The 17,767-nt window shown below is 45.0% G+C and overlaps 1 protein-coding gene across 1 annotated transcript in view; it reads left to right on the top strand.

Annotated features, from left to right (window-relative positions):
* magi1b (membrane associated guanylate kinase, WW and PDZ domain containing 1b) overlaps nucleotides 1–17,488 on the top strand; it is a 130,490-nt gene extending 113,002 nt beyond the window's left edge. The window contains 12 exon segments of the mRNA XM_018680105.2: nucleotides 122–213; nucleotides 963–1,155; nucleotides 3,042–3,416; nucleotides 5,380–5,583; nucleotides 8,850–8,943; nucleotides 9,092–9,179; nucleotides 10,017–10,160; nucleotides 12,308–12,446; nucleotides 15,417–16,000; nucleotides 16,003–16,329; nucleotides 16,331–16,348; nucleotides 16,350–17,488. Of these exon segments, the coding sequence (XP_018535621.1) occupies nucleotides 122–213; nucleotides 963–1,155; nucleotides 3,042–3,416; nucleotides 5,380–5,583; nucleotides 8,850–8,943; nucleotides 9,092–9,179; nucleotides 10,017–10,160; nucleotides 12,308–12,446; nucleotides 15,417–16,000; nucleotides 16,003–16,329; nucleotides 16,331–16,348; nucleotides 16,350–16,664 (2,573 nt within the window). The 3' untranslated portion in view covers nucleotides 16,665–17,488.
* The last annotated feature ends 279 nt before the right edge of the window (nucleotides 17,489–17,767 follow it).

The following is a 17,767-nucleotide window of genomic DNA, read 5'->3' on the forward strand; positions in this document are numbered from 1 at the left end:
ACAACGTCTAATGGCATGCTAGCACTGAATTCTGCTTGTACTGGTGCAGGCACAGGAACTCCCATGGGCTTGCTGTTGGTATTACTGCAGAAATGTAAATGAAGTTTTGTTGATTTTACAGTTCCAGACTTCCAGGAGCAGGACATTTTCCTGTGGAGGAAGGACACAGGGTTCGGCTTCAGGATCCTCGGAGGCAACGAGCCAGGAGAGCCGGTGAGAACCTCTCAAATGTTTTCTATCTCTCATGGCCGAATCCCCCAGTTTGCTTTCCTATTTCCTCGATATTCTATCTAAATTTGTGTGAAATGTATTAACTACAACTGACAAAATTCAGTTACCTGACTGATGAAAAGAAGGCTATATTCCCAGCATAGAGCAGCATCTATAGGGTTTTTCACCACATCTGTTTCTGTTTCTTTCTCTTCCTCCTGTGTAGTTCTGAGTTTCTGTGTTGGAATCTAATTCAGATCAGTGATTTCTACAACATAGTGGCTCTTTGATCTGGCCAACGTAGCCTCAATCAGTCAAAAAAAAAAAAAAAAATCCATCTCGCACACACACCACTTTTTTCTTTCCTTTTGTAAAGAGGCGAAGTTGTTTGTTCTTGTTCACTGGTCTGCACTGCATTTTTTTGAGGGAAAAAAAAAATAATGATTTACTTTAAAGCTTGGCTCGGTTGGCTACTGTAGCAGGCTGGAAAGAAGAGTAAAGACGTGATAGTGAGGGTTAAATTGTAGCAAACATGCTGCTTGCCAACTTTATAGCTGCTGCTGCGAAAAATAGGATGCCTTTGAATTCTTCTTATAATTGCTCATATATATGTGTAGAATTCTTTGATTCTTTGAACCTATTCCATGCATATTACCTTAGAAGCTAGAGCACATATAGCCATTGGCAGTCTTCACCCACTCATGATGTCTGTGCACACAGTCTCATGAGTGTCCACTGTGATTGTATTATAGATCTACATCGGCCACATAGTGAAGTACGGTGCTGCAGATGAGGACGGACGCCTGCGGTCCGGCGATGAGCTGATATGCGTGGACGGCACAGCGGTGGTGGGCAAGTCGCACCAACTGGTGGTGCAGCTGATGCAGCAGGCGGCCAAGCAGGGCCACGTCAACCTCACTGTGCGACGCAAAACCAGCTACGCCGGTAAGAAGCAAGAGGGATCAAGATAAAGGAGCAGCCTAGCTTGTTAAATAGCTGCTGACAGCTCCAGACAGGTCAATGTTCAACCTCTGCCATAGCACTGTAATGTATTTCTGTTGGCTGACATTCAAAAACTTGTTCAGGGCTTGTGAATTATGGTAAATTTCTAAGATGCACAGAGCGAGAGTGAGAAATCTAGGCTGATAAAGATGTCATGGTTGATGTGGCAACCATGTGGTTACTGTGGTAACAGTAAGTGTGGTTCAGTACTACAGATCCCAGAATTCTTGGGGCAGCAAACTGGTTAAGCAACTGAAGAAGCACACCAGAAGAGCAAACAGGTGTATTTGTTTTCAGCGCAGCTAAACAGACTCACATTGCTTTGATGAAGACATCAGTCAATAATCTGCTTTTTTCCATCACGCCTTGAGCAACCGCCAAGTCTTGTTCAATGACTCCCAGCAATATTTAGAACTGATCAGCTGTCAAAGATAAACAGTAAACAATGAGGCAGTTATCAATGAGATTAAAGTACGCTGGATTACATGCACTTCAAGTTTTCAGTGAATACCTTGTACTTAGGAAGACAACTTGAATCCACTAACAATGTCCTTTATACAGCAGTAATTACTGAATGTAAACACATCTCATTTATATTTACGTTTATTGCAGAAAGAATGGCAATCATGAACAGCGTCAAAAATGAGGTTTGATTTTAATGAAAATCTTAAGGATTGTAACCTTAAATTCCTAAAAATTAACCAGTAATTTCTCCTACATTAAGTATACTTACCCCTACAGTATCTGTTTCCTTGTAGTTGCATATTTGAGCATGTCATTAATTGTGTTTACTATTACATAATTTATTTATTTTGTGAACAAAATCAGATTTCTTCATTTGTACCTGATTCCAAAATGTCATTGCAACCTCTGCTGCTATAGCACAACCACATTCAGTCACTGAAAAGCATTCTGTACTTTACACCACCAAGGGCCCCGTTTATTTCCATTGCAGTTCCATCAGGAGCCTGGAGGCCTGCTCACTGTGTGCAGGGGTTGCCCCCTCTCCTTCCTCTGTAATAGTCTGGGTGTGTAATGTTAGGAAGCACTCAGCCACTACTGTGTGCAAATGGCCCCACCCCATCAGTACTTTTGCACTGCTCAGCTCAGCTCCGCTCCTCAGCAGGCGATAAAGAAAGGCCCATAAATATGATGGAGAGGGTGGTCAACCTTCGGCCCGATGACAGCAGCCAGACATTAGTGCATTGCTTCTCCCCGTCTGCCTCAGAGCATCCAGAATATGAGGCGCCTTCCTCGAGCAGCTGTACAGGAAATGAAATGTGGAATGAAATGTCCAGATACAAGAGGCAGGCTGTGTCTTCAGTTCATCTTTTGTTCAAAAGAGATCAGAGAAGAGATTGTTGGAGAGGCTCTTCTCCCTAAGCTGTCTAAGCAGTGTGTCTTTTATCATATCGACACAAGGTAGCGGTGTTAGGAGAGAAAAATAACTGTGTTTATTTACAATCTTTATTATTTTCAGATTGTACAGATGATGTAACATTTAGCTGTGTTGTCATATCTCGACAGTTTTGTTTTACTGTTATCTTGCCTTATTGTGCAGCAGTTTCTTACTCTGCTTTTTCTACACCATTATCTCCTAAACTTATGTAACAGTGGCTGGCCTAATTTTTATCTCCTTCTTCTCATTCTCCTCTTAATCTTTTGGTCATATGCTGCTTCTGTTCTGTCTCACCTACCAGGCCCACAATTTGTTCCTCTTTATCCGTTCCATAAATCTTTCTCCTCATTCATTTTCCACACTGTTTCCTCTCCAGCTCTACACAGTATATCTGCGTCCTTCTCACATTATCCTCCTCTGCCATCTCCAGTTAAAGCAGAGGGAGACGTGCCTCCATCGCCGGCGTCCTCCCACCACAGCAGCACCCAGGCACCCAGCCTGACAGAGGAGATAGGCAAGCGCACCCCGCAGGGCAGCCAGAACTCCCTCAACACCGTCAGCTCTGGCAGCGGCTCCACCTCTGGCATCGGCAGCGGGGGAGGAGGCGGAGGCGCGGGGGGCAGCGGCAACGCCGTGGTCGCCGCTGCGGCTGCCACCATCTCTTCTCAGCCCCCCAACGCCGCCTCCGCCGTCTCCTCCTCCACCCTGCAGCCCTATGATGTAGAAATTCGCCGCGGCGAGAACGAAGGTTTCGGCTTTGTCATCGTCTCGTCCGTGTCACGACCTGAAGCTGGCACCACCTTCGGTAAGAGATGCCAAACTTTTCTATTTGGAGCACTTTGAGAGTTACAGAACATCTTTGTTGTTGATTGTACATGCAAATATTAGAAAAATCAGCTCCACTCAGAAAAACATGAAACACATTCTACAGCTTTTCCTCATCACTAGAGCCTTTTATCTTCCTATCTTCTTCATGAGCTGCCTTTGTATCATCGATAAAACCACTGAACACTAAATAGCCTGACAACCAGCACAGATTTTGGCTATTTACAGTCCCACCAGATCAATACCAACACTCTTCAAAGAAGTGGTTCTTCTTCCTCATTTTCGTCCTGAGCCTGTCAAACCAAGACACTGAAACCTTTTCCTCGCCTGCTGATGCTGCTACACTCACACAAGGCTTTCATAATTGATCACAAGTGAAGTGGGTCTTACATAAGGCACTTGTATTATTCAGCTGAACTTAAATGGCTTCTGCTGAGCAGGTTAACACTAAAAGCCTAATGACAACTTAATGAGAACGAGTGCTGCAAGCAGGATAAATAGGGGGAGTGATCGGTGTGAATGATATTTATTTATCAGAGATGCACTGACGCAATCGCTCTGTGTAAAGGTTATTTTGAATCACACAGCTTGTAGTAAATAACATATCGAGTTTTTTTTTTTTTTTTTAACCTTACAATAATTATTCTGTTTGATCTCACACATCCTTACAAATAATTCTGTTCAAATTGACTTTACTTTGCTTTTTACAAACTATGCAGTGCACTCTTTGCCCTACTGCCATGGCTTCCTGCCTACACCGCTATGGCATTCCACTGTTCTCTGTGCTCTTATCTCTGTCAGTGTGGGTGGACTGAAAAGACCTGAAAATGCTCAACTATTCACAAAGTGGCAAAGCTCCTTTTCACAGGCCAGAGCAGAAAGCACGGGCCAGCAGTTAAACTCTGTTTGATTTGACCTGACATGTGAAATCTAATGGCTACATGAAAGTTTCAGAATGAAATGCTTACCAGTAAGTCACTGATTCACAGCAGTGATGGAATCATTCTGTCCATACTGTCAGTATCTGGAGAAACACCTTATTTTGCTCAGAAATGCAGCCGCACCTCAGTCTTTTTTTTTTTTTTTTTTTTTTTTCAGTCTTTCAGTGACTCTTCACTCAGTATCTTACTGCTCAAAATGGGTAGATTCAGTTAAAGAGACGGGAAGAGGTCAGGGTTAGACAAGTTTGTAGTGGAATAAAAGAGCGAAGGGAGTGGATGGGATGAATGAATAATAGTGAAAAGTAAGATTGAGAAAGAAAGGAGTGATTGCACGCTCCTTTTCTCTGCAGTGACTGATGTCAGACTGCAGACAGAGAGAGAAAGAGAAAGAGAAAGAGGAGAGCGAGCGAGGGCGGGAGGAGCGAGACCTCAGGGTAGTTGCTGAGATGTCAGCTCTGATGTATGTTTGTCGTCTCTAACTTTCAGCCGGTTACAGGTATTTTAGATGCAGACAACGCAACACAGTTTTTTCATTATTAGCTTTTTACCGCCGACAGACCCTCATGCAAATATAATAATGATACCTGTTTCAGAAATGTGGTGCTGGAGCAGCTTTAAGTAAAAGAGGGAGATGAGCCGGAGAGGGTGGAGGGGAGCGGACACACTGGATATGGAGTTAAGCTCAGTTTCTCCCGTGATTAATTTGAAAAACCAATTTACAGCAGAAGTAGTGTGAATTACAGTATGACAGATTTTCTCATTTCTTTGCAGAGCACATTTAAATGTGCCCTTCCTCTTTGCCAGCGCTTGTTCTGCTGTAATTCTGACCAGCTTCTCTCAGTGACTTTGGCTTGGCTGGCTGTTGGCTGTCGGTGAATTAACCCTAAACCTTCTGATCCTCTTTCTCTGCTCCTTTGCCCCTTTCCCTTCTTTTTTCCTTCTCTCTCCAAACACACACACACACACACTGAATCTCGCATCACATGTCAATGGTGACCATAGCTGGCAATGCATGTGTGGCCATGCCCCACAAAATAGGGCGCATCATCGAGGGGAGCCCGGCAGACCGCTGCGGGAAGCTGAAAGTGGGCGACCGCATCCTGGCCGTGAACGGGTGCTCCATCACCAACAAGTCCCACTCTGACATCGTCAACCTCATCAAGGAGGCCGGGAACACGGTCACACTACGCATCATTCCCGGAGACGGTGAGTGACAGTTAAAGACTCCAACTTACTAAGCCAGTTCTGCCATTACATGTGATTTTATTTATGTAATAGTTTCTAATCCTTCAATAAACTGTTGCAAGTGGGTGAGGGAGCACACTCAAGAGTCCTTAAAGGTGCTCTTAAAGGTCCTTGCAATAACTTGGTATTCTGACAATGTCCTATTCAGTTGATAGCCTTCAGCCAGATATTCATATTTCATAATACTATTCAGCTTGTTCATTAAGGTTGTCAAAGTAGGAGTGCGGATTTTGCAAGTGGCTTGGCTCTGTCACACTGATCGATGTCAAACAGTAAATGAATCACCTATTATTATTATATATATGTATTATTACATAGTCTGAGAATATTTGAGGGGCAAGACTTGTCATTACTCTCCCTAAGCGGTGCTTATGTATGCCTGTAGTGTTATATAAAGCTCGCAGTTTCTTTACTCGCTTTCAAAGTGACTGAAACACCCCCGCAGTGTTGACAGAACTGCCTCAGTGGCGATATTTGGGAACTTTCCCAGCCGTTGCATTTCTGCCTTCAGCATGCCCGCACTCTTAAAACATGTACAAGTAATTTAGACGTCTGTGTGTTTTCATGTGCATGCGTATGTGAGATAGAGAGAGATTGGAGACGCTTCCTCTGCGTATGTGGGTGTGTCTTTTTCTGCCGAAGTAGTTTTAAGGAGAAGTTTGTGCGCATTGTATGTTGTGCTGTGCGCAGCTGAGAGCTCTCGCTATTTTGTGCTGACAGATCACCCTGGCATGCTTCACAAATACTGTTTAATTAAGTGTGTGTGCGAGGAAGACGATACTCCCTGTCAACCTGCATACTGTTGAAATTGTAGCTATTTGTCCGCCGCTCGTTGCTTTCCGGCTCACTTCTTATGGATGAAGAGTGTGTGTGTGTGTGTGTGTGGTGTGTGTGTGTTGTGTTGTGTGTTGTGTGTTTTTTTTTTTTTCTCTCACGGCACGGTTGATGAGAACAGTGAGCCAAAATTGCTCTGCCAAGAAGACACAGAGAGCAAGAGAGAAGGCGGCGGAGAGAAATAACTGGATATGCTTTATCGGAAAGTTCTGGTTTGTGTTTATGTGCATGTGTCAAACAAACAGGCTCTGTCTGACATGGAGACTGGAAGAGTGACAGGGAGAGATTGTGGCTTGTGTTTCTAAGTTGTGTCTCTGAGTGACTGTTCTCTCTGCCTTCTGTTTACACATGGCTGAGCATGCCTATTTTTGTGTCGGATAAATCCTGTCTAAACTTTCTGACGTGAGTAAATACTGTTGCAAGAGGTTCTTCCAAGGTGAAGTTCAGGTTCAGCTTCCTTTCCGTCCGAGCTCACCTCTCCCCTGTGTGGGAACACAGACAGAGTTTTGTACTGACTGATGCTTAATACTTCTGCAGCGGCAATGGGAAGCAGGCATGGCGCTCTTCCTGCTGGAGCACAGTAATGCATGCAGAAACAGCTAATGCCTTCATCAAAGCTTATGTCTCTGCATCATAGACTCGATACGCACACCTCATTGCTTCCTATTGTGTGAGGGAAGGGAGATAGACGTGCCTAAGGTGATACGATGTGCCATATTTTAGCACAACCCGGGGTATATTGTGTAGTACAACCCTCCCTCTCCTCTTATCTCCTCTCCCTTTCTGTTCCCCTCCACTCCCTTTTCTCTTTTTCTCTCTCCAATTTCTCATTTCAATTGTACCTGCTCTCCTTCCTTACTCTGTCCATTCAGGGCGGGAGGGTGTAATGCCAGGGCCAGAGACGAATTACAGAAACAGCTCAGTGCTTTCCCTTGCGCGCAGCGAATGTTTTTGAAGCAAGAGAGGAAAAAAGAGGCAGTGGGTCGCGAGTGGAGCGGAAAGACAGAGAGAAACGGAGCTTGTTCGATTAATTTCCAGACAGAAAACAGTTGGCGGAGAGATAAATGATGAGAGGAAGCAGAATGGAAGGAGTGGGTTATGCAAATGAGCAGATGGAGGGGCGAGCAGGGTTTACGGGGACAAATGTGAGCCACGAAAGTGAGAAATGAGCAACAGAAAATATGTGAGAACACAAACGCAGATGCCAAAAAAAATCTTACGGGGAGAATATTTTCAGCACGGAAAACCTCCTCCTGGGGGCCAAGCCAAAACATTCAGCTCACGCTTGCGTAAACCCAAAACTAGAAGGCCCCCCCTACTCCCGGAAGACCCTGAAACGAAGCTCACTTCACCCACGCCACGGCTCGACTGGTTGACTTTGTACCTCGTGCGCAACGGGCAATTGAAGAGTTAAGCCAACAGGCTGCAAGGGGACTGGGGGAAGTGCAGGAGATGAATAGATGAGAGAGGAACTGACCGTGAGAGGAATAGGGAGCAGCGACTTAGAGGAGAGCAATGGAGAGTTGTAATCAAATAAAAGGATACCTGTAGATAGCCAGGAGAGATTAGGTTGTTAAGGAGAAGAAAGGTTTCTTTATGCAGCACGAGTAGGATAATGACGGTCTGTTTTTGTCGTTGAGGCCCAGCGTGATTCATTGATAACGCGAGATGATTGAATCAAAGATAAAAGACGGAATAGCCAGAAGCTTTTATGTCCTTAGATGCTGCGAGCGCATATGTTTCCTGTTTGACAATTCTCAGGCAGACAGGAGGAGTTTCAACCAAAAATGAGACGTACACCTTATGGAAAAGAAACACAGTTTGACAAGCACCTTGACAAAATGAGTGACAGCACAAATAGAAACTCCCGGATTACTCTGGTGTCCTGGATCTTTGCTAAGCGGTGGAGGACGCCTGGGGGCTGGTGGTGGTCCCCCATGGGTCAGCTGATGTTTGTAGGTGACAGCTGCTGAATCTACACCAGTGCTCACACTGAAAAATGATAATGTTCCACATGTGAAATATGGATTCGATTTCATCGCATTCGTCTTCGACACCAGAGACACTCTTCTACTAGAGTACTTTTATGCAAATTGTAATGTACTGAATTGGAAACTGTATGGGGAAAAAAGTAAAGTCACTAAAATGTACTCAGTGCAGCAAGAAAGTTTTGATGTATGCTCGAGGCAAAAAGGTTCTTGGACAGTGTGGAAAAATGTGTCTGACCTGCTGACATGAAAAGCAATAATTTGTGGTTTTCATTTCTCTTTTTTAATTTATTGGCTTCAACTTGTCAAACCCACTAAAATGTATTCAAGTTTGCAGTTTCTAGATAAGCTTAAAATGTGTTGGTGGAAATGACAACCTCCTGACAACCTGTCTTTCCTCTGTAGAGTCATCAAATGCATCTTTGTTGACCAATGCAGAGAAGATCGCCACTATAACCACCACCCACACACCTCAGCAACAGGCTGCACCCGAGGCCAGGTGAGGAGCACACTGGGGAAACTTGAGTGCTTGTGACATATACAGTCCACTGTCTTTAAAAAGGCTGAGTTTTAAAGATGAATTGTTGAAAATATGCATGTGAAATGAATCATTTAATGAGTTCAGTCTCTCAATTTTTCTGTCTCAGGAACAACACCAAACCAAAACAAGAATCCTTTGAATTCAAACCCCCGCAGGGCCCTCCTCCCCAGCCCCCAACACAAGTCTCAGCTCAGGTAAGGAGGGCATTCCGGTCATCCGGTCATCCGTTCACCTGTCACGTCATTCATGCATCAATCCATTTCACGTCTCCATCGAACACCCCAGCAATCCAACTCTGCATCCTGTCAACTTCCTACCTGCATCCACATTCGTCTTCTCATACATCCATTTAGCTGTTCTAGCACCCACAGACCCATTTATCCTCTGTCCCTCCATGCATCACCCAATCCACCCACCCACCTTACCAAGGACAAACAAGGTGCCTTTTTATTCATTTATTTGTGTCTTTATGTCTACCTGCCGGTGTTATCGGAGTCTGGGCATTACAGAAAGCCTGTCTGCTTTTAAAGTAACCCCTCAGTCCACTGTGTTAGCTGCTGAATTAATCTGCCGGTGTGGAGATGGCTCTCACAGATAGCATTGATCCGTCAGCAGAGGAGATTAGGAGGGTGTGAAGACAGGAGCTGCTGTGGCTGTCTGCCTGTCCTTGTGGTGCCCAGCCCTCTCTCTCTCTCTCTCTCTCTTCTTGTGCCCTCTCTCTTTGTCCACCTACAACCCAAGGCATCAATAATTCAGCATCCTTACACCTGAACATATGCATGTACACACACACACACACATACTCATACAGTCTGGCACAGCTATTAAATAGGTGTGACTTTCCTGAAGGTGGCATTTGTCCCATGCTCCTGAAATAGGAGCCCACTTCAAAGGACACACACACACATGCACTTCAAATCTGAATCACAAAAGTGACCTTGATGCAAGTGTGTCTTTCTCCCTCTCTCTCTCTCTCTCTCTCTCTCTCTCTTTCCCCGTGTGTGTGTGTGTGTGTGGTCTGTCCCCATCAGGATGCTGAGTTCTACTCAGTGGACCTGGAGCGAGACAACAAAGGCTTTGGCTTCAGCCTGCGGGGAGGCAGAGAATACAACATGGACCTGTACGTGCTGAGGCTAGCTGAGGACGGAGCAGCTGTCCGCAACGGAAAGATGAGGGTACGGACACAAAACACCGCCAGCACTGACGCACCATGCGATGAAACATTTAGACACACAGAGGGTGCACATAACCTTAGTTTGTGATGGGGGCTTTTATTCCCAGGGACACAATAGAAGAGAGAGGGGATCACTCCACTTTTTTCACCAGTGAAGTTGAGTTTACTTGTCTTAGGAAGTACTCCTCAGCCTGACAAAACTGGCCTGAGAAAATGAACCCCTGGTGATGTCATCAGGGTCATCTTGGCTTAGGTTTAGAGACTTAGAGAGATTTATGACTGAAAGCCTGATTTGCAAACAGGAGCTGTGGGAAATGCAGCAGTTTGTACTTGTACTAGAGAATAAAAGTGACAATCTCAGCCTCAGCCACAAGGCAAAGTCTAAATTGCTGGACTGCTCCTTTAATATTATATTTCATTCTAAAATATTTTACATTTTTCTATAGTTCTCGTATCCCTAGAAAATAAGATCTCAGTCTCAATGGGAAACGCTTTATTAAATAAAGGTTATATGCAACTGTGATAGCAATAGTTATTCTGTAAGTGGAGTAAGTCCAAATGAATTACATTATAGCAATATTAAGCTTAATTCCCCTGGGGTCCCTGGGGTTAATTTGGACTGTTTGGCTTATTATGGCACATTAATAATAGACAGATCCAGAGGGTGCTTTATTTCTGTGTGTTGGTATTTTTGGCTCTTACTCAAGCACAGAGAAACAGCCTTGCTATTTTTCAGAAAAATCCAGTGGCTTTTTAAATAGTTTACTTTCTTAGTCCATTAATGAGCAGTTAATCTTTCAGTTTATCTGAGAATGGACAGCAATACCCATTTTATTACGTACAGAGCAACATATCTCAAAAATGTCTCTCTATTTATGACTGTAGATTGTAATTATTGTTATGTATGTAGCAATTGTGGTTTGATCATTTCCTATTTTCAGGTGCAGTCAAAGCTAGTTGACTGTCCTGATTAAATGCGGGGTTGACGATACTGCCTCAAACACTTTTACAGCCTTCAGAATAATATTATCTATCAATATAATTGCGTGGGCATAATGTGCCTCCCAATTACTGCAAGCTATGCTTCACTGAATATAAACGCGGTAGCCCCCAGGGCTTGGCCACGAAAGAGATTCACTGTGTGAGTGCACTTATCAAAACACAAGGCACACAAACACTGCAGAGTCATGGGCCATGCCCGCTGACACAGTATGCACGTTTTAATTAATTAATGTTCATCTATGAGCTTGTAAAGTGACATTCATACATGCCACAGAAGTTGTCAGGAAACTGTAATATTTAACCTTTATTTTGATTAATTGCATAAACCAGTAGCTCTTCCCCCCCGGGCTGCATGATTGAATACACAATTCAGGGTTAATTGATTCTCTCCTGTGTGTTTGCATGCGAGACAAATGCAGAAAGCTTGCTGCCAGATACAGTATACATGTGAGCTATAAGGCAGTTTTTGATATATGTTAATCTGCTACAGTGAGGAGGTGTGTGGGTGTGCATGCATTAGCACATTTGCACATGCATATATAAATGCATACATTTGTGTTTGTTGTGCACCTTATTAGCAGAGATATTAATAGTAGCAGCTCTGTGAGGCAGAGAGAGGTGTCAGTGAGAGATCCATACTCTGCCAGAGGAATTCCCTCGGTGCAGACAGCACTGACAGATAACTTGAGGCGTGGAGGCAAAGAATTGGGAAGCAAAAAGTGTTTTTTTTTTTTCTTCCCTGACTCCTGTTTTCCCCCTCCCTCTCATTTTCCTCTCTCAGTATCACAGTTGCTGCTCTCTGGAAACTGTTGATATAGAAGAAGAAATGTGCGGTTTATCGTTCGGAAGACTTGATATGTAACTTCTCCTCAATCTTTCCTTCCTTTCCTTCCCCTCCTCTGTCACTGTGTCCCTTTGAACCTCTGTGCCTCTCATCTTTCCTCTTGTGTGCTTTCTTCCCCACTGTCACTTGTTTTCCGCAACCTTCTCTTGCTCCGCTGTCTCTCCTTTTTCTGTCTCTCGCTGTCTCTCCTTCTTCCCTCTGATTTACCTCTTCTCCTTTTCCATCTTCACCTGTCACTCTGACTCTCTTTCTCTGCCTGCCGCCCTTTCCTCCCCTCGCTTCCTTCCCTCTACCCTTCTCAGGTCGGCGACGAAATCTTGGAGATCAACGGCGAGAGCACCAAGGGCATGAAGCACGCGCGAGCCATCGAGCTCATCAAAAGCGGAGGCCGGCGCGCCCACCTGGTGCTCAAGAGGGGTGACGGCTCGGTGCCTGAATATGGTGGGTCAATCTACGAAAACATTCCCTTCTCCCCCATCTTCACGCCCTGAGCCAGGGGACGCCCAGTGGACGGTGGTGGGTCGAAGGGAAAGAGGAGGAAAGAACTAATTTACCCTCCCAGGACCCTTCACTCATCCCTGGGACAAACCCCACCAGGGAGGGTAGATGGGGTTTGGTTGGTGTTGGGTCTCTTTCTGGTGGAGGTCACCCCTGGGCTTTGGGAATTTTTTTATTTTTTCATGGGCGGGGACAGGGGGAAGCAGGGTTGCTCCTATGGGTGCTGTTGCCCCTCCTCCCCCTCCTGCTGTCACCTGCTCTCAGTTTCCATGTCATCCCGCTGTCACTTTTCACCTTCTGGCCACTGAGCAAAAGCACTCTGCTGGGACTTTACAGAAAGGTGGTGGGTCTGATTTCAGTGCTACATGAAAATAGAAACTGTTTACAGAGTTTGAATGACCAGAGTAGTGAAAAATCAATGTTTCTCGTGGGTAAGAAGTAATATTGATGGATTCCATTTCCTCATCTAACACTAATTTGGCGTTGAGAGGAAGAGAAAACTTGATTCATTGCATCCCATGATAAAATGGGACATCTCGCAGCTTTGGTTAGGAACGTGACACAAACATATTTATGATATTTATTGAAGGTGAATGTAAGCTACTGAACTCTTAAGGGTTTTAAATGAGACCTGTGTTGAGGAGAAAAGGCAGTCTGATGCTTTTTTTTTTTGCCATTTCAAAGACAAAATCTCACTATACTGTGCTTGACATTACTCACTAATCCATGGATTTTTATTTGCACCCACTGTTAATGTCATTGAAAAGCTGTGACCATAGGAACCCCACCCATCCCCATTCAAAAAGAAAAAGAGTCGCTCCAACTATATAGACGTTTTGTACAGTGATGAAAAGAATAGAGGCATTTTTACAAGTATTTTTGTTCCGTGTACAGAGCCATGAATCGAAGCCACATATTAATGGATAAAAGTCTATTGCTGCATGACCTTGTCAAAAGTGTAAATTGGATTTTTTTTTTCTTCAATTGTCTATTTTCCATAATATTTATGGAACGTTTCTTTTTTTTTTTTTTCGTATTGACCAGTTTTGATTGATAGTCACAGTCATCATAAATGTTTGTTTTTTTTTCTTTTTGTTGCTTTTTTTGAGTGGAGATACATTTGCCTGTGTTGAAAAGTTTGTCAATGTAATTTTCTTTGGGCTAAGAATGTGCTGTCTTTACCTGCACCGATGCGACATCATGTGAACTTGTATATTTTTTGGATCATTGTTTGTACTTTTTAGTTGGCACAACCTTTGACAGTGTTGCCAGTATTTCTTTTGATTTCTGTCAGCAATGTAAAACTGCTTCATATGCTGTTGTTGTGGGTGTGCGAGTCTCACTGTCTTTTATTTTTTGGGGGGTTTTGGGTTTCTGCTGCTTCTGTGTCCACATCTTTAGGTGTGTGTAAGTGTGTGCCTGGGTGAGGGTTTGTGTGTGTGTGTGTGTGTGTGAGTGAGAGAGAGAGTGTGTGTGTTTGTGTGCTTGTTTCCAGGACTTTTCTCTGTAACTGATGGTTTCCACTGAAGGGTTTGGGCAATTTCCTGGACTGTCTCTTTATTCTGAATGACTCAACGATCAAATAAACACATTTTTTTTCATTGAAAAATCAACACAATAATTCTCCTTTTCTTCCTTCAAGTTGGTTCCAAGCGATCTAAACTACTCTGCTCTTCTCTTCTTCTCTGTTTTTGTGTATCTTCCCTTCTTCCCATATTGCGCTGGGCTCTTGTCTTCCTTCAGGGATGGTCGCTCCCCATCTCACTGCATGTATGAGAAATGACAAGATGGGGGAGGCCTCTGTCCTCCAAAATCAGACCACGGTTTGTAACTGTCCTCCCCTGTCGTCTGGCTCTGCCCTCCCACTTCCTGTCACCCCCACTCCATCTATCTTGGTCTCTCTCCATCCTGATGTGTGTGGTGTGGCCTCAGATCACCTGTGTCCGTGCTCTCCTCCATGCATACAAATCCATCCACCCCAAATGCATTGCCAATGTCGCCGCTGCCGTAGCCGTTGTTATGGATTCTTCATGCATATGTCTGCGCCAGTTGCATTTAACCTCTGGGTTAGTCCAAAGGTGAAATACAGAGTGTTAGTTTCTTCCTGTACTTTGGACCACAAGAAAACATCCTTTCTGTTATTGCTAATTTTCTTCTGTAGTTGTAGCTCTGCAGTTTCTAATCTTTCCTTAAAACGTAGATAGGGGTAAGGTTTAATCTTAGCAGTCTGATAACAAACAAAGCATTGTGCTGGCTGGTTATGTAGGTGATTTAGTGAGACTAAAGGGATAAAATGACTTGAGGAAGTTGTTAAAATGGATGTGAAATGATGCAGAACATTTGATTCTTGCGTTTTAGTGAAATGCCACCTAAACCACAGTATTAGTGCAGTGAGGCAATAGTTTTTGGATCTCATCATGAGCACTCTGTTCGCTTCAAACATTTACAAAGTGTCTAAGGCATCATGACAGCGCATGAAAGAGCATGGCTAATCAGTACAATCAAGCAACATCACCAACATGCAACATGTTGGCACTGACTGTAACCAGCCTCCAGCTGCCTGACCAGCCTGAGTCCCATTCTGCTTCAGAGAGGTGATCCCAGGTAGACCCTGGGAGCAGGTTTGTTGTGGGTAAACAAGTCTCTTTAAGCAATGGCTGCTTCACAACTGTGTCTTTGCCTTTTATTCTCATATGTAAGCTACACTAATGTTTTACCATTGGCTGTTGCTGTGCCATCTAATAACTAGCCATCTTTGCTGGGCATTAACATCAGAATGGCTTCCATTGGAACTGTTCTCAGCTTCATGTCTGAGTGGTTCAGCATGGTTGATGTGAGCAGATAGGAGCTTTTAAGAATCTACATGTGTGTTTGATCCCCCTGTCCTCGTCTGTATGTCACACTGTGTTGCAGACGGCAGCCCCAACGACAGCAGCACAGCCAACCCAGCCTCAGGGTTACAAAACGCTGCGGAAGTGAGCACCCTGCCCCCAACCAACGCGCCATCGGAGTCAAGCTACCCACCAGAAACTCACCAACCATCCCGGAGCAAGAAGGAGCCGAGCCACAACTCCACTGGCACCGGCAAGCACCGCCATTCCAACCACCGCCACCGCTCCCCTCACAAGAAAACCAGCACGGGAAAACACAAGGGGAGAAAGTCCACGGGGAAGGACTTGTCCAAGCTGCTCAAAAAGAAGGATGATAAGGGAAGTGACGGCCAACGCCACCATTCCAGTGGACACCACCGTAGCCGCCACCGTTCGCCTGACAAGCGGCATGGCAGGTCGCGCAGCGCAGAGAACACCCTGGATAGACGTCATGGGGGGCACCACCGTCACGGCCGCTCTCCCAACAGACGCCACGGTCACCACTCCCCCTCTCACCACCGCCACCGCTCTCCCTACCGCTCTCCCTACCGCTCGCCTCACCGCCACAGGTCCCCCCACCGGTCTCGGCACCACTCCCCAACCAGACGTCACGCCCACTCCTCAGACCCATACCGCCGGTACACCTCCCCAGAGAGACAGAACCGCAGCAACGAGAAGCCCAACGGGAAGAGGCCGTATTGAAGGAGCCCCCAAAGTCTCCTGAACCCAGCCTCCCTTTTGAGGACAGCATCCTCCGTGAGCCCCCAGCCCTGGACCGCCTGAACAGGGAGGCCATGCTTCCACCCTTGCGCAGGGAGGAGCGCCTGTTTGGGGAGGACAGCCTGCTGATGAGAGCTTCTTCCATGGAGAGAGCCTACAGGGGGGACAGCCTGCTGAGGGACGTGGCTTCCCGGGACCTGAGAGACGCCTACAGAGACACCACCCTGCCCAGAGTGACGCACCCCGGAATCCGATTTCGGCCTACAAGAGGTACAGCTCACTGCTGAGGGGGCGCTCACCTGAGAGGGTGGAGAGGAACGGGCGCTATGCCAGCCGAGGTAGTTCCCCCGAGCCGACGTACCGAGCCCGCAGCCTGGGACGAGACATCTCCCCGATCAGGAACTCCAGGAGAGACGACTCGGAGGATGAAGAGGATGATGACAATTTCATAGCAGCCAAGGTGAGGGAGTACTACAGCACGCTCAAGACCAACACCAGTCAGTCGTCCAAGCCCACGCTCCCTGAGCCCAAGAAGACCTACAAGGGGAACCCCAAAGACCTGAGCATCTGATTGGACAGCTGTCAGCCAATCACAGCAACCACCCACAGAACACCTCAAGTACTCACTCCCAGTATCACTTGGTTTTACAGAAATGTACCCAGCTGTGTACACACACACACATACACAAACATAGACAACATACATACACTAACACAAACATTATGTAACAATGTTGAGTTACTAACAAGACAGTGATTCCAAAATGACTTTTGAAAGCTGTTTTTTTTCCTTTCTTTTCTTTTTTTAATTGTACGTTTTATTTTATTTTTTTCTTGTTTTTTGGTTAAGCATTCTACATTTACAGTAACTCAGACTTTTCCAGAAAATGTAAAACCATAAAAAACAATGATGTGCCTAACAGTTCCATTAATGAGCGACATTTTGTTTTTGATTTGATATGTGGCGGGCGCTTTGTGCCGCACTGTCAGATGATGAAATGTATGTACTTTTCCACAAGGATCCCATGGAAGTACCGCGCACCTGGATCACTGTAACCGGTGCTCACAATGATGCTGTGCATGTCTTTACCGGTTTCAATGTCTCTTTCTTTCTCTCTCTCTCTCGCTCTTTCTCTTTCCCGCCTTCATTCTCTCTCTCTTTCTCTCACTCTTTCTCTGTCTCTCTCTTTCTCTCCCCAGTGCCACTGTTTTTTAGACATTTGACCAGACTATAGCACAAGCCTGCATTTGTTTGTATATTTTTGACAGTTTGCAGTATGTGTACATTCAGAGGTGATCATTTTAAATGAATGAAGGGGAAATTAAAAGTTAAACTATGATGATGATGATGTTAAAATAAAATAATATATTCAACAAATGAACAAGTGTGTGGTTGCTTTGGTTCAATCTCTCTGGTTCTCACAACCATTTGAACCATTCTGGGATTGAATGTGAGTCATCTGAAGTTCATAAATGTGGTCCTAAAGTGTCATAACAAGGGAGGTATTAAGTGGCAGGTAGAAAGGGTATCCTAAGAGCCTGAGGAGTACTGAGCTCCCATCATTTGGGCAAACAAAAGACTTAAGAGTGAGGAGGCTGACATTGTTATCTCAGGCCTCCCAAAAGTATGTGCCTGTTAAAATAAAGCCTTTGAAGAAAAGTAAAGCAAAGAGC

Source organism: Lates calcarifer, linkage group LG12 (assembly GCF_001640805.2).
Source record: "Lates calcarifer isolate ASB-BC8 linkage group LG12, TLL_Latcal_v3, whole genome shotgun sequence".
NCBI lineage: Eukaryota > Metazoa > Chordata > Actinopteri > Centropomidae > Lates > Lates calcarifer.